This window comes from Mizuhopecten yessoensis, unplaced genomic scaffold (assembly GCF_002113885.1).
Source record: "Mizuhopecten yessoensis strain PY_sf001 unplaced genomic scaffold, ASM211388v2 scaffold716267, whole genome shotgun sequence".
NCBI classification, from domain to species: domain Eukaryota; kingdom Metazoa; phylum Mollusca; class Bivalvia; order Pectinida; family Pectinidae; genus Mizuhopecten; species Mizuhopecten yessoensis.
Window position 1 is genome coordinate 99,979 of NW_018480031.1, and position 16,410 is coordinate 116,388.

The 16,410-nt window shown below is 33.6% G+C and overlaps 1 protein-coding gene across 3 annotated transcripts in view; it reads right to left on the reverse strand.

The window, feature by feature from the left end:
* LOC110442455 (LIM/homeobox protein Lhx9-like) overlaps positions 1-16,410 on the reverse strand; it is a 56,475-nt gene that overhangs the window by 17,024 nt on the left and 23,041 nt on the right. For 2 of the 3 annotated variants that reach the window (XM_021486068.1, XM_021486067.1), the window contains exon 4: positions 12,843-13,192. In XM_021486068.1, coding sequence (XP_021341743.1) covers positions 12,843-13,192 — 350 coding nt within the window. The remainder of the gene's footprint in view (positions 1-12,842; positions 13,193-16,410) is intronic. The other variant, XM_021486069.1, reaches the window with a different exon arrangement.

The following is a 16,410-nucleotide window of genomic DNA, read 5'->3' on the forward strand; positions in this document are numbered from 1 at the left end:
ATTTGTTCACGAATAGCCTTTTTATCAGCTTTGGCTGACATTTTTTATCAATTGTAAAAATGAATGCGTAGAAACGTTATGGTATCTTGTTTTATCACCTTTTGTTTGAACTTACATATTCATCTCTATATTGTCCAACTATTTCGATGTAAATACTAGAAAAGACTTTTGCTACATTCCCTTACAAAAACATGTAAATACTGTATTTAAGTGTGTTTACTCGATCAAATGAACAGTGGTATAGTCCCGGATCAGTGTGCTTTGTACTATGTACGCGCGTGTTATAGACAATATAATAAGAATTGAAATAAAATAAATATCACCACATACAATATTTGATGCGAAGACGACAATACCAGGAATTGAAGATTCTCAAAAACGACGTAAACTATCACAAAGGGAAATTTTTCTGACATTTTATATATATACATGGTACTCCACATTTTTTTCCCCAAAGTTTTGCAATGAATTGATTCAAATCTGATCAACTCAATATTGTTGCAAAATAACATTTTTAAATCAATAAAATTACACATACCTAAGCTAGCCATCATTGCAAATCTAATCATTTTAATTCATGTTGACGTAAAGGTCTAACTAAGACTTCCGTATATCATATACTGCCTGTATTATATAGGTTGATGAGAACCAGAACCAGTGTATCGGATCTTGGTTTTACACTTCATATTACACACTGATGTATGTACACACCTGTCTCCCATATCGACTTTATAAATATGCCGTATTTTTTATTTCCCTGAACATGATACATGAGTGTAACCTCTTTCTAACAGCATATGAAGCTATCAGGCTAGGTGTCACATTATATCTCGGTTACACTGATCGCCTGTACTTTGATTTCATATCGCCGAAACATTTCAACAAATCTAGTTCGACTAGGGTAAGGTGACATTTACTCTTTTCTTGTAGAGAGAATTCCTTATAACTCCGTCACTAGGCCTGTAGTTATAGTACAACTGTCGCAGAATTGTATATACACCTGTCGCCGGACCTGTTAAAATTTCTAAAACAAAGCTCGTACATTCTTCTAAAGTTTCCTATAAATACAACTCTTTCATTAGGCCTGTTGTAGCTCTACAGTAAAATAGACAATGCGTAGATTTTAGATTAAAAATGTTTCCCTACATTATTTTGAGATATTGAATGTTGCCTATGAAGAAGCGTCAAAATGATATCACAAATATTAGAAATCAATAAGACGCGCACCTGTTCAAACAAGGTTACAATGCATTATGCCTGGAGAAAAACAGATTTCTTTCATTAAAATATTTGCTTTGATTTTTATGATAGGAAATCTTGATAAAAAAAAAATTATTTTTATCTTGAAACGTCAGTCATTAGTTTAGTTTGAGTAACTCAAAAATATCTATACTTCCGGTGTTAGCAGCAATTAAAAACAAAGTGGAACAAAGCAGTACTCAAATATTAAAATTTTGAAACAAAACTAATATAATGCATGATGTCCAGAATGAAGAGCCAAAAAACCGCAGTCGAGACACGATTACTCAGCAAAGTCAGAAGTTCATAAAATAAAACGTTTACTGCACCACATATTGACCTTAATGCACCACATATGGACCATGCCAATCTTCTACATCGACGGTTTTTATGTTATAAACTAGAATACAATATTCCTGTAGCTAAATGTTATCGCTAAACACTCTTTGATGTATACTGTATTCGTCAGAAATCCACCTTTTAATGGTTCTACGTATTAAAATTGCAAAAGAAAAAATACTCTGAAAATAATGCAACCAATCATTTAGTGGCGTATTACGCAAGGTAAATCCTATCTATATACTCTACGATCACACAGCTTTTAGAACAAGATAGTATCAATGCTTTATTTTCTCTATAGTCTCGCTTAATCTTCACATTGCTATCTATTCTTTAGGTGATTCTTACAGATACAGCTGGTAACATTCTGCGGTCAAATCAGAAATGTTTATTCCGCTGGACTGACCATAAACCACGCCGTGAGTATCGGACTTCAATACACGAGACTACCATTGCCGGAGCCTGTCTCCGGTAATCTGGCGTTCTTATCTGTGGCCCCGCCCTCCGGGGTTTTCCTAGCTCAGTCCCTGACAGGTCCGATAACGACGTCGACGCCGTATCAGGCTGCTGCGACAAGTCTCCTGGGGTGACTATAAAACTACAGTTTAAGTGTAAATTTGTTGTTGCTCGGGGTTATCACAAGGTTCAAGTGCTGTAATACCTCACGGTGCTAGCACAGATAGCATATCTACCGGCCAAACGTCGTCGCAGCGTACTTATTGCCAGAGTTCAAAGCGTTGAATTCCATGTATACTATAGGTTTTCGGGTGTAAAAACTTAAATGAATCCCAAGTTTTAATAAAGTGCATTATTTTGTTGCGATTCTGTTGTTTTTTTTCAATATTAAAAACATTATTGCTCTTTATATTTATGTACAGTCTCCTTCCTAATGAGCGTATTGTCTCCCTAAACATCAGTGCAAGTATATGTTCCTATTTCGGAGGAGACAGTTATGAGGTGATATATATGTAGTCTTTCTTGGCCATTTTCTTGAGGAAGCTTCATTTCAGATTTATGATCAGAATGTGTTTGAAAATATTATAATTCTCATTCATACATATCCAATGTTGTAAGTAAGTGGAACAATCTATGCATCCATAGTGTAAGTATAAATAATGGTAATGGTCCGAGGAACACCGAACCGGTTACCGGGACCCTTTTAGTGTAAACATTCTCTGGTCGACACCCATTGTCCTGTGGACTAATTATGGTTTCTGTTCAACATAAAATACTGCATCATCCAGCACCATGATTGCCTTGTCATCTCTCTAATTCACTGGACAACAGGGTAAGGACCATCACACATTTCTTGTCCAAATATTTTCTGTCCAATATTTAAAAAGACAACCCATAATATTCCTTCTTTTCTACGGCAGTCCCTCTATACCGCCAGACTCGTATACAAACCTGAGTAATCATGGCATTCTCTAGACTACCCCAGTGTTTCTTACCGGTGTCACAATTCGTGCGACATTGCTGACACGTTTCTGATATACCATTGTTGATGTACACAAATAAACTATTCAATAATATAAGAGAATACGAAGGCTAATTATATCCAACAAGAGTGCAAAGTTTATAGTCGAGAAATTCCTCTATCAATTAGTCGACGGATCTTAAGTACAATCAAAGAACGCAGCGTTATTTATGATCGCAGAGCAGGTGTACTTCTGCGATACATATATCGAAATATGATGAGGTGAACATGCATATCATGAACCTAGTAAATTTTATATTAACCGACGCGACGCTTAATGTTGGAGAATTACGTTATATTATACAAGATATATAATCACAACTCCAAGGCTGGCAAGCGTCACTATCGTTGACAATTGGAGACTTTGATAATGTTATAGAACTGGAAAACTCGATTTTGACAGACACAGCACTTGTTGAGTAGATTATTTTTGATGCCAATACTTCTACAACTGTTGACCCAGAATTCATCAGTTGTAGCTCTTGTAATCACTCACTGTCTTTTTTCTTTTTTCTTCAGTAGATCAAATCTACATACCCGGGTGCACGATATGCTGACTACGTCATCAAGGAATAGCAAGTAGGCCACACTAACTCACTAAATACCTAATGAAGATTGCTAATTAGCTCTAGTTTTACGCGATTAAGTCTGGCATATGACAGATGGATTAATAAAGTCATTTTCTGTCTACCTAATCAACAACACAAGAAAGCCTAAGTGAGCGGCTAATGTTATTTAGTCGACTTTGTGTGTCGTGAACTAGTGTAGGGAGTATTAGATCATCTCCGAATCCCGTCCACTGCGGCTCAGCTTCATCAACTTATCACACACGGCGACGAGCATTGTTTTTGTTTTCAATTAACAACATAATTTTTAAATCTCCCTGCACTTGATCATACGAATATCTATTGCATAATCGAATCACGTTAGATAATACAATTTATGCTGACAAAGCCAGTAAACGTTACATTGATAAGTTTGAACGTATCCATCTGACGAGCAAATCTTTGATGAATAAAACCGATACTGTAAAAAGTTGTTCTCAGTGTAACTCTAAACGTCCACGTTATTTTTCTAGATTAATGCTGATATCTTTTAATTTTTCTTATATAAATTCCATCCCAATGCCTCGTAGTTTTCTGTCAATAAATCAGTTTTATCTTGGATTTATCCTATTTTGTTTAAATAGCATTAGATAATACTTAAGGCTGTTTCGGTTGATATGGTAAGGTACGCGTGCACACTCAGCACTTATGTAATCAACCACAGATTTACACGTAGAACACCGAGTTGTATACAATGTAGGTAAATGTGTTACACTGTTTTTAATTGTTATACTTTGTATGTTGTTGATAAACACTGTATTTAAATGTTGCACATTGTATCAAATGTATATTTAATTTAATTGATGTACGATATATTTCATAGTTCAACGTAAATTGGTTATTGTTTACTTTTTATTATAGCATAATATTATCTGTAATTTCTCGGAAGATCATAAATTCATCTCCAAACTGTTTGTATAAAAGGATGCTTCCTTTTTAAATGTTTTTTTTTTTTTTACGAACAATAAAACATATTTGGTATTACATGACTGCTTTAAAAATGATAAAATCACCATCGAAAATTGGACCAAAGCCAAAACGAGAAAAGTTGACCAAATATACAGCGAAAGAATGCTCAGATTATTTCATAAATAGGAAAGCACTAGACTATGACATCAAAACACGACCCAGAGCTGTTATAACCATACACTGGGAAAATCCGAAGTGGTTTTCGAGCATGTCTTGTCATATAGAGGTGAAAACCTTGCCCAGGGTGCTTTGTAAGATACCTACAGCGTTAGCTTCTTTACCCACATTTTTGTCAAAGACAAATCGTATTCGGTATTGATAATCCTTTAAACCGTCCTACGGATCATACACAGTTCAGGGCTACCCGGATAACCATTCACATTTATAGAGAAAGGCCAGACGTACAATAAGATAAAAAAAAATGTTTAGTAAGATCAAAACTTGAAATCCACAGGGGTTTCCTAGTCTTTTGTTCGAGACAGAATTATCTTAGGAAATCGCAGTGGAGAAGACCGTGGTTAAGCCTTCGGCAAATTTAGACCACCTTCAACGCAGTGTCAATGGAAGTTAAAGAGCGTTACAAACGCTGGGAGAGGAAAGACTGTGGAGGAAACGCCCCGTGAAGTTTAGCAATTGTGAAGTGTTTAGAGAGTCAACCAACCGTGAAACATCCTGCATTCTGTCAAAATCTGTCAACAAGTTGAAAGCTTCGCGACAACTTCCTAATTTTATTTGAAGTTTCAGTCGATGTCACAAGTTTGCGTGTAAATTTGTACTCCTCTTTCTAGTTAGTTGATGTCGTATGCAGGATTGGTATTCCTCCCTAATGCTAGGATAGTATTAAGTATAATGTATAGTGTTTCTACACCAATCACACACTGCTAGCCTTCCTGTTTCCTCCTCAAAATCGATTTCTTCTAAATACACGATAATTAACAATTCTGGTTCTTATAAAAACAATTCTGTTTCCAATAAAATATCAATATTTACCATTTGTTTCAGTTTTGGCCGAAATTATGACATAAGAATACGCGCAGACACCGTAGAGAATATTTCTTTAGTGTTCTCTTTCGTAAAAAGTTTTTGGTAGATAGCGATTTCATGTACTTTTATAAAAATGCATTTTGTAAGTTTTATTTATTGTCTTAACCTACCCATTCAGTATGGTAGTATTAATAATCGTTTACACAGAGTAAGAATATTATTTGTTACATATTTCACAGGTAGAAGTGTTGACAGAATTCAATATTTATGTATGTTACAGGAAAACAATATCATATATCCTCTTGCTTACTAGGTTATCAGGGTAATTAGTACCTCCTGTTATAACTTTATAGGTTTATTTGTGTTTTCGATACTCTTTAATGAAAATTAAGTGACATTGAAAAAACACTTCACTGTGTCATTTTCAATGACGTTGTATCTATTCTGTTCCTAAAGTATCTGAACAAATCACATTTGATTGATTTTTATGGAAATTTCCGAATCGGCCATTCGTCCATTTTTCACGGTAACAGGGTTACAAATTGTAAATGTCAATTATAGAAAACTTATCATATCAAAATGGATTTAAGAATATCAATTTCTTGTTCCTCCGAGAAAACAATGTGTCGTCAAGACATGTTAGATATGCATACTATTTCAATATCAGTATATACACTTAATTATTTATGAGAGTGTTCCGAATTCCAGTTCTTGAGATGAGCAATTCATTTGAGCTGGTAGGCGCGTGACAGTAACAAATAGGCCTATTACCAGCAGGAAGAGCGAGGCTTGAATAAAGAGTCCTATCTAGTGGGGATCGCTCATTAATTCCTAGTTGTGATAATCCGATGCTTCAAGTATGCACATGACATTTATAAGACACAGTGCTACTCTTCAGAGAGCGCCATCCTCCTTGCCCGTGGATGAGGCACAGAAGCATATATAACTTCACGTAGTTCATGTAGCTCTTTAAGTATTGATATTTCAAATAGTCTCAAAAGTTTTCTGGATAAAAAGAACCATAAAAATCTAGCACCATTCATTTGTAATTAATCCAAAAGTTTGTCGAATTACCGATATTATATTGCCTTGAAAACATATTGTGTATATGATGAATAGGATCGGTTATACTAACAAGACTAAAAAGAAACTATTTTGTAGCAAGGGCAGTTGCTCTATGAACAGATATGCTGAAGACAACTTGTCTCATTAATAAGTGTCAACGACTACTAGCGAGCTCATGAAAACTCGATATGCAATGTCTTACAAATCTGCAAAGAAAGAGAGTGTAATGATACTGTATTGCAATTGAATAGAAATTAATGTTACTGAGGTTTTGGAAATTGCAGTTTGTAGCAGTTCCAAAGAACAATTATATTGATGAAAGAAGAAATAGCATAACGCTTTGTGACGTTGATTTTGTGTTTTGTTTCAATTTCATTGTATCACAACATTGTTTTTCTTCGAAATTCTAAGCTTTTATAGAAATTTTTATTTTTTTGCAAAAGAAATTATAATACAAATTTTTCACAGTGAGAAAATAACAGGAAGATATATTAAAAAATAATTTAATAAAATGAATTGATTTGATTATCTTATGTGTTTTTTGCCATAAAAGTATGTTTAAATTGTTGAATTAACCTCCTGTTTCTTATGTAATAAAATAAGTTAGGATATGTAACCCAAGTGACACTATACTATAAACGAAAGCACGATAACTAAACAAACTGTTGTAATTTAATACAGGTCTTCTAATTGCTTTTACAAAACTAGCATACCCTGGTATTTCAGCAACAAATGTAAACTGTTTTACAACAATTATACTTCATCATTATATTTGTATACATTTTGATGAATTGAGAATGATGTATTTATAATATAAGCTATAAACAAAGTGCTTACATGTGTGCTTTCATTTTAAACAATACTTAACACACTGTCAATAAGTAGTTTATTGTGTTTTGATCTTGATCAGGCTCCGGAATCACATAGATTATTTTCATAATAATTTTTCCAGAACATTCCGAAATTTCCAAAATCAGGTTTGTTATCATCGCTTTTTTTCTTTAAACTTAAATTTAATGGTAAACTATTGATTAATTTATATTGAGATATGTATCAGTTGATATATATTGCAGAAGAAATTGCTCTGGTACATTTGAGATGAAATATGAAATTTAAGAATATCTCAGCTAAGATGTTCGTAGAATTAAAACAACCAGTCATACTGACGTTAGAATCCTTATGTTTACATGTATGTACAGGAAACTATTGTTCAATAACATAAACTGTAAATATTATAGAAATATATCACGTTTTCTAATGCGTTGCATTTGTATGCTTGTTGTCGTGTTTCTTAAGTCCACATGGATCTTAAAATGGACATACACACTATGTGAGAGAAAGTAAAGAAGGCCATGAATCTCTGTGTTACAATTATATGACCATGTGGGGTATCAAAGCTATCTAATCTAATGAATGCTATCAGTGCTGTTACGAGTCGTACTCACGAGACTATAATTACATGTTAACAACGCTAAGCTGGCTAAACAAATTACTCGGATTATTAAGACAACTGTTTAGGAAGTATTAAGTCTTCGAATGTTTTTTCAAAGGATGACCAATCACATTGCCGATTTTATTAACAGAAGAAGTTGTTTTCTGAGATTTATTGAAGAAAGAAATGATGTCTTAAAGGTAGAAAAACATTTCTATTTAACAAAGGGGCTTCTTTATATATTTAATAGAATGACTTTCATCATATGTTTCATTTATCTTCATATTTTCCACCTGATCAACGCAATATTACAAAATAACAATAGGAAGATAAAGTGAGACAGAAATATGATAAGCAGGAAATGTTAGAAACAGGAACGTGACCACTGTATTCTATTATATTATTAAACCAGGGGTTGGCAGTTCTTCCGGCGGTTTCCGGGACATGAACGAGAGGTATGATTGGATAAGAAGCTGGGACAGAAGGGGGTAAGTAGGTGACCACTTGTAAGTACTTATAGTCAGTGTAAAGAATGTCCATATCATGAATGAATCAAATTACACACTAACATTGCTTGCCCCGTGAATTTATGTCCATTAATTATATCTACGTACTACTGTTTTCTCGTAACCGATTTTTATATTTTAATTAACAAATAGTTTGAATTACAGTGATAAAACCACATCAAATGTTTGAAATGTAGCATTTCAGAATGGGGTTTAATTTCCATTGTGTATATAAGATTTCAATATAAGTTTAAACATTTGAATAATGTCAACTATTTAATTATACTAGAATACATTCTTACCTTGCTGTAGTTTGTCTCGGGAGCTACTTATTGTTTAATTTATATAATACACACATAATTTAAAAGCTTTTGCAATGATTATATAAAGCGGTAAATATTTCGACAAATTTTGTAGTAGAATGTTATCTAATTTAATAATAAACTTGGTACAACTTTAATAGTAAAAACACCGTATATCGAAAACAGTTTCTGAAGTCATAATGAGTATAATGCACGAAATGTTTAGCACCGATGAGTTTTATTATCTATATTAAGTATATCCAAGTAAATATAATCTAAATGATAAATTTTAAAGCAAATATTTAACAAAGCCAGCAGAGAAAGTGTTTCATTGATATATTCACTGTAGCCCTTGTTTTATGAAGAAATTACTAGTATTCCACGTTTAAATTATTTTTGTGTTCCAACAAGTCGCGGAAAATAACATTTCTTCTGCGTTATATTCATTAGCATTGTCAAACGGCTCAACAGATCGACTTAATCAAAACTTAGTATTAATAATGCATTATATTAGATAAACATGATAAGCACGATTATAGAATTCTGAAATGGGTAAAAATGTTTGATTTTGTTTGATGTCGAAAATAACTTGAAACAGGATTGCTTTATTAAATATTTTGACGAAAAGAACTAAGATTACGATGCAAAACGATTCTTTCAGAATACTACATAAATAACGACAAAAGGATAAATATAATTACGTTGCAAATATCAAAGAGCTTTCAGAGGAAATTTTATAAATAAAAGAAACTCTGCAAAAATCGAAACTCAGACATAAGAATGGGAATTAAAACTTTGACAAAGAATATTCAAAATAACACAAACGATTCAATAACGCAGAGAGATTAACTAATTTCGTCACATAAATATTTCTGCTACTACAGGGAAATATTCTGCACGCTATTGTAATACTATTAGTGAACAGAAAGTAGCGTTCTGCGAGTTTTATCCCCCTTTCATAATCCATTTAACAATATCTTTGAACTTTACAATAAACGAGTATTAGGTTAAGTAAGTAAAAATCTCGGCTATAATTTCGTTTTTAAAGAAAATGCAAGGATGTAATTGCAAAAAATTATGTTCCATTGTTTAAAGAATATCCGGGATATAATTCGGTTTTAGGGAAAATGAAGATAATTGAAAAAGCTTGCAGTTCATCCGTTTCATTGTATTAACAGAATCCGGAGTATTATCGCATGAGAAAAAGACAAAAAGGTAGCAAATGTTTTGTACGTAAGCTGAGCTCCCTGTACGTTGACAAGTTAATCTGGGTATTTTAGATATACATATATTCCTAAAACAAAAACACTTGACTGCGGCACTGGCTTTTTACTATACGGCGGCCTCACTCTAACAGCTCGGTCTTAATTCACAATGCGATTAAGCAATACAATTTTCTTCGTTGTCACTTCCATCAAAAACGTTAATTTAAACTTTCGTTTGATTTATTTCATATATCAGAGTATCACAAATGTATCTGCTGAAGCTATATCCATTATTTGTAAAGTTCCTCAATCAGTCGCCCTTGTATACAACCTGAACATCATTATTTATTATAAAATTTTGATGACGTATGACCATGGAAATCTTACGGCACTACTGATATATCCTAAACGTTTTCACATACATCATGGCAGTTATGTAGATTTTGCATTTAATTTGCTGATTGTATCAGCTCCTCTGGATCATGTAATTCAAAACACATTTCATGTCATATGACGATAAGCTGGGCTCAGATAAAATCTTTTCATTAAAAACTTCACCTCAGTTTACACTGATAGCGTCGAAGATTACTGTCTTCGTCGTAAGATTGGTTTGTTTATTTAATAAAATATTTTTTTTCCATCCTGACGTATATTTTAGTGATAAAATCACGAGGTTGTAACCAAAGAGTTTTATATGCTCATTTCTATCTTCATGCCTGTTCCATAATCTTTTAACGTTGTTCCTTGACACAATCCACTCGGATACCTATCTATTATCCCTATTGCATATTTAACCACTTCCCGGAGATAGCTGTGGTTGTGATGACATTATGTAAATAAAATTATCATGATAGTAGTTATTAAATATCAATTGATACTTTAATCAATCTTCATCCTAAATGATATAATCCAATCAAATACATATGTTTTTACTTCTACGAAACTTGTTACAAGCAGTATTTTGACACCTATTGATATCGTACAACGGCTGTCCCATACCGTGTTGAATTTCATAACAAAACATGACCGGAGTCAGGCGAGTGCTGGAGAAATACTGCAATGTTAATTTAGCGTGCGCCGGTCTGATTTGGCGCGAGGAATGTTGGACTTATCAGCCTCTCGCTTCAGCCGGCCCAGCGTGATAGTACAAGGCCCAGATAAACCCTTTCGGGGTGACAAACGAATCCTGGAGTACAGTGATGCTAAAACGTTCAAGGGCCAATGTCCGTGAAATGAAGAAAAAAGAATTTGGCCAAAAGCAAAAAGATATTTAGATCATTATATCAGAAATTATATTCATTCGATTTAATTTTTACATAATGCTATGTCCACTTGTATTTGTTTGAAACAGAATATCATATACACTATTACATATCGAGTACATATTGGCGAAAACATTCCTTTGCTGCAATATACTATAATCGATAATTTATTATGTCAGTGTTATAATTGAGTATTATCCAGCCAATTTACAGTTTGCATGTCGACCTTAATAAAACGGATATCTCAGTTGTATAAACCGAACCATGTGGAGTACCAGCTCTCCCAATAAGAAGTAATGGAGCTTTGACGAAAATAAAATCCAAAGAATCTCTCATCGATTTCTTCGAGGAAACTTGTTTTCAATGTAATGACTTGAATTGATGTATTCTTTCAAATCAATTACCAATCAAAATAATATCCATATATAAATGTACATGTGGACTGTTTTAGTAATATCGTATATGTATACCTAAAACATTTTAATTTAGTTTTATCGACCGTTTTGGCAATTCTACGATGAGAACTCATCAGTCTTTGCAATTGTTAATACAGTACATTGATTTTCCTTTTTTCCCCAAAACAAATCTATTTGAGGTCACAACATATGCTCTTTTCACCGATTTTGAGCAAATATGAACTCATTGTTTTCACACATATAAAAAATAATGTAATTGAATATTATTTTTGTATAAATCGAATTCCGGGAGAAAAATAGGATGTGAACCGCCCGCCCGTGGAGTGTTACTACTTCAGATAATATCAATAGAGCTTCATGAAATATTTATAAACCCTATTTGTTTTAATGATAGGAAATGGAAAGGACAACACCCTTTCCTTGGCCTGGCAAATATTTACCAATGTAAAAGTAAAGACCAACGGGATACGAGGCTAGATCCGAACAAATATCCTTTACAAATTGCACCTTATTGACTCAGCAATTATCACCAGTGTGCTGCTCTAGTGAGGTACACTACATTGCAGTTCAGACACCACATCAGAAATATGATTAACATTGATTGCTGCATTGTTTTAGAGCATGTGTCTTTTTATACGTACAATTTTCGTAAAATTTGTAACTTGATTTGATTGAAATTGTGATTTAATTTTTTAGATGCTGATGGTTGTCAGTGAACATTTAATTACTGAAATATTTTGATATTGTATTACAAATTGGCAGAAATATCACATAATTTGTGCGGATTCGCCAAAAAATATCGCATTCAAAGCAACGAACGAAAGAGAAAAGGACATTTGCACGATGTATTTTATGGTGGTGTTGAGATCCTAAACAACAAAATACGATCAGAAATAGAAAAGAAAGCGACCGAATTGTATGAGAAAAACTCTCAAAATCCAGAGAACGTCTACGGACCCTCCAGATGCCAATGTGGCCAATTTTAATGAAGTGTATGATCACGTGGCTAGCGTATGAATGAAATGAAGTGATGCGACTCACCCATGCCCGGAGGACACCCTTCTCCATCCGCGATGGGATTCTTTCTCTTCCTGGGTCGTCCCTTTTGTACCGTCCCGACTCCATTGTAATAGGGAAAATGCCCCCCAGACGAACACGGGAGTCCTGGAGTCATTCCGTGGAAAAATTCGCCTTGGAACAATAGTTCATAATCCGTTCTGCAATAAACTAAATTTTCTTTCATTCCGAATTGGTCTCCCGTAGTAAGTGTTTTATTGCACGCCATACATGTGAAACACGTGATGTGGTAGACCCAGTCCCGGGCGCGCATTACTAGTTCATTAGCAGATATTCCTAATTGACACCTTGCACACCTTTTCACAGCAAATCTTCTGAAATAAATAAAACATTATATAAGTATATCTTTAATGCTTTCTATTAACAAATTACTTATATAAGAACATTTTGAAATCATATGAAAGACTTTTACAAGTTAAGATATAATGTGCTAATAAAGCTTTAACTTAACTTTACGTTTGAGTAATATTCAAGTAGCATAAATCGTATCTTGATAATAATATAATTACAACATTTTATTTCAGTCATTCCGTTTTAGCAGATTTATTTGTTCCATGGCTATGATAACATAGCCAGACCTTCCTCGTCTGGTAACACACGAGATTAGTGTGACCCTTAGTGTACAGTACTTTGCTAAGGAGTAGATGTCGGACTGGGACAGGTGGGGTGTTACATGTAAGTTTGGTTACATGTATCATTGTAATAAAGAATGGGGTATTGACGATAAGGAAACATTACGTTGAAAATTGGATTTGAGAGAGAAAGTTACATTGATTATTAGCAATAAGAAAATTACTAGGTATATATATTATAAAGAAGAGTTATAGAGAATATAGAAGAATATAGATCATAAGAGAAAAGGTAAAATTTGAAATAAATATGATTTTCTTAATTTTTGAAATTTAAATTAAAATATGTACGATCCTCGATTTAAATGGAGCATAATCATATTACAGACATCAAAGAAAAATCACAAAAATACACATCTTTAATCTGATACTCTAGAGCAAAATATTAAAACAATTGGTGTGTAAATCTTGAGACGACTGTATTAAGGGCAATTTATTCATGGTAATAAGTACTTAACAGCCATCGATACTTGTCTAATTTGATAACCCTCAATAACTTTTATTGTTTTGAAACATAAATTATTTTGCCAAATGGATAAAATTAGGTAAAATCTATTATATATATTTATATAAAGTACTCTGTCAAAAAGGTAATATCATTAATCAAATGGCATATAATTATAGATCCTTATGGAAGACGACTTACTTAAAATGAGTAAATTGGACAAGAAAGTAATAACATAGCGTAAACAATATAAGGTTGTCATATTTTTCGAAAATTTTCTCTTTTATCAACACACATCAACAGGAAAACACGGAACCAATTACGTGTCTTGATAAAGCAGCGGATCGTTTTGAAAATTTGACAACCTTGTATTGTCTACACCGTTGCGATAACTTACTTGCCTCATGTATACATATATTATTTTAGCGGAAATTCATTTGGTTATTCCATGCATCTTAATGAAAAACAAACACTTAATGCATGAAATTATAGATTTTGTGATATTTTGAGAAGTAATTTCAGATATCACACTAGGGTGGTAAAAGTGAGTTGCATGAACTCTGGAGCGGAGTGTGAGGTAACGACAAGCACATGACGAAATCCTATAGCTTTGATAAGCTGGGAGAAGTCAATCTAAAACATCAACCGGGTAAGTAGGAAAACTATTTGAAATCTTTATCACGTAATGTTATATATAGTGGAAATGTAGATCAAACGAGTTAGAGGCACTATTGACAACTTAATTGCTGCCATGGATGATAAATCTGTAGAGGAGGGGAAACAGAAAGTGCTGCTTCTAACATTTACGGAGATTTACTTTCATAATCGACGCCCAATGAGGATATGTGGACCCTTTGTAATGCTGAAATTTCAAACCCAGTAAAGAACTTATATTTATATAACGATGAGCTAATATGAATTTGCATGTGACAGAAGTTTACATGAAAGATATCAAGAGAAAATATTATAAAACAAAAAACGGAAATGCGTTGAAAATATAAAATCAAAAGTCAAACGCATGTGTGAAAACCGACTGTCTGGATTCATTTATTGCTGTAAAAGTCTGGGCTACCACCACAGACCAAACCCACATGTGCTTACTTTCAAAAACAACAAAAAAGACAAGGGAGGAACTAAGAGCAACAAAATGGCCAAAAGAATCCTATTCTTATAGCTTTTCTCGTTCCGGATCAAACACAACATATTTCAGTCCTGCCCCTGTTGAAGGCTGAGTACACGGCCCCTCCGTGTACAAACCACCAAAACAGGAATTAGGGGTTCAAAGAGACACGCGCGCGCTGCCAGATGCATATACCGAGAGAGAGCCAGATGTCTTAAGCCAGGGATCTGGGAGCATCGTACGCATGCCTTGGTCCCGATCTAAGACTGCACCTGCAAACAATGGATTACCTATAGGATTTAGGATTTAAGAGTACAATTATACAGAAAAAATACAGGCTAGAGGTCCGGTTCATGCTGATGATGATTCCGACTGAAGGAATTATAATGTCGAATACAGATATGTTGTGAAATCTTAAAGAAATTGCTATCAAAGCTTTAAATTATCAACATTAAAAGATTTTAAGATTTATCGACGTTCTCAAACTGTCACGTGAAAATTATCAAAAGTATATTTTCATTATCATAAACTGGCTTTCCGCAGATAACTGATATTGTTCTGTAACAGATATATTTTTGGAAATAAAAATGAAGACGAAGATATCCTGTTTATTGAATTTTTGAAAATTAAAAGGGGAATTCTAAGTAAACATTAGGGAAGGATATTTTCAATAGCAGTGTGTCGACAAATAAAACCTTTAAATATCTTACAACTTTTTACATATTGACATACAAAATCCCTCGACGTGTTCGATTTCGAAGTGTGAAATGGATGACCGTGTAAATCTAGATCAAATTATGACAACTTGTTGCTCTCTGCTTGGAAATATGGATACGAATTAATCCTTCAAAATTGGCAACTTATCTTACATAAATGAATTATGAATATTTTATGTAGAGGATTGTGCACGTTTAATTTCGTAATGTCAATTACAAACACTATAATTGTGACGTGTAACTACTGTAGTAAGCTTACCGAGCTCTGTGTTACCACAGTTTGAATGGATCTAAGATGAGCAAACAGTGATGAATCGCCTTATCACGCGACGTGAGGGATATAAACACTAGTGATTACAGTCCAAATACAGAGCCTTTGCTGGTTACTGTACATTGTTAATGCATTACATCGGGACGGACTGCTAATATTTACTAAGGCGCTTGGTCAATATTGGTTTAGCATCCAAAAAATCGCAGGTGCCCATCTCATATATATCAGAACAGATTCAAGCTCTCAGACGAAATCAAGTACTTCATTCACTCCATTCCACAAACGATATATCGAATTTTATAACTGAAAAGAAATTTAACATTTCATCCATATTTTATTATTACCAAATTC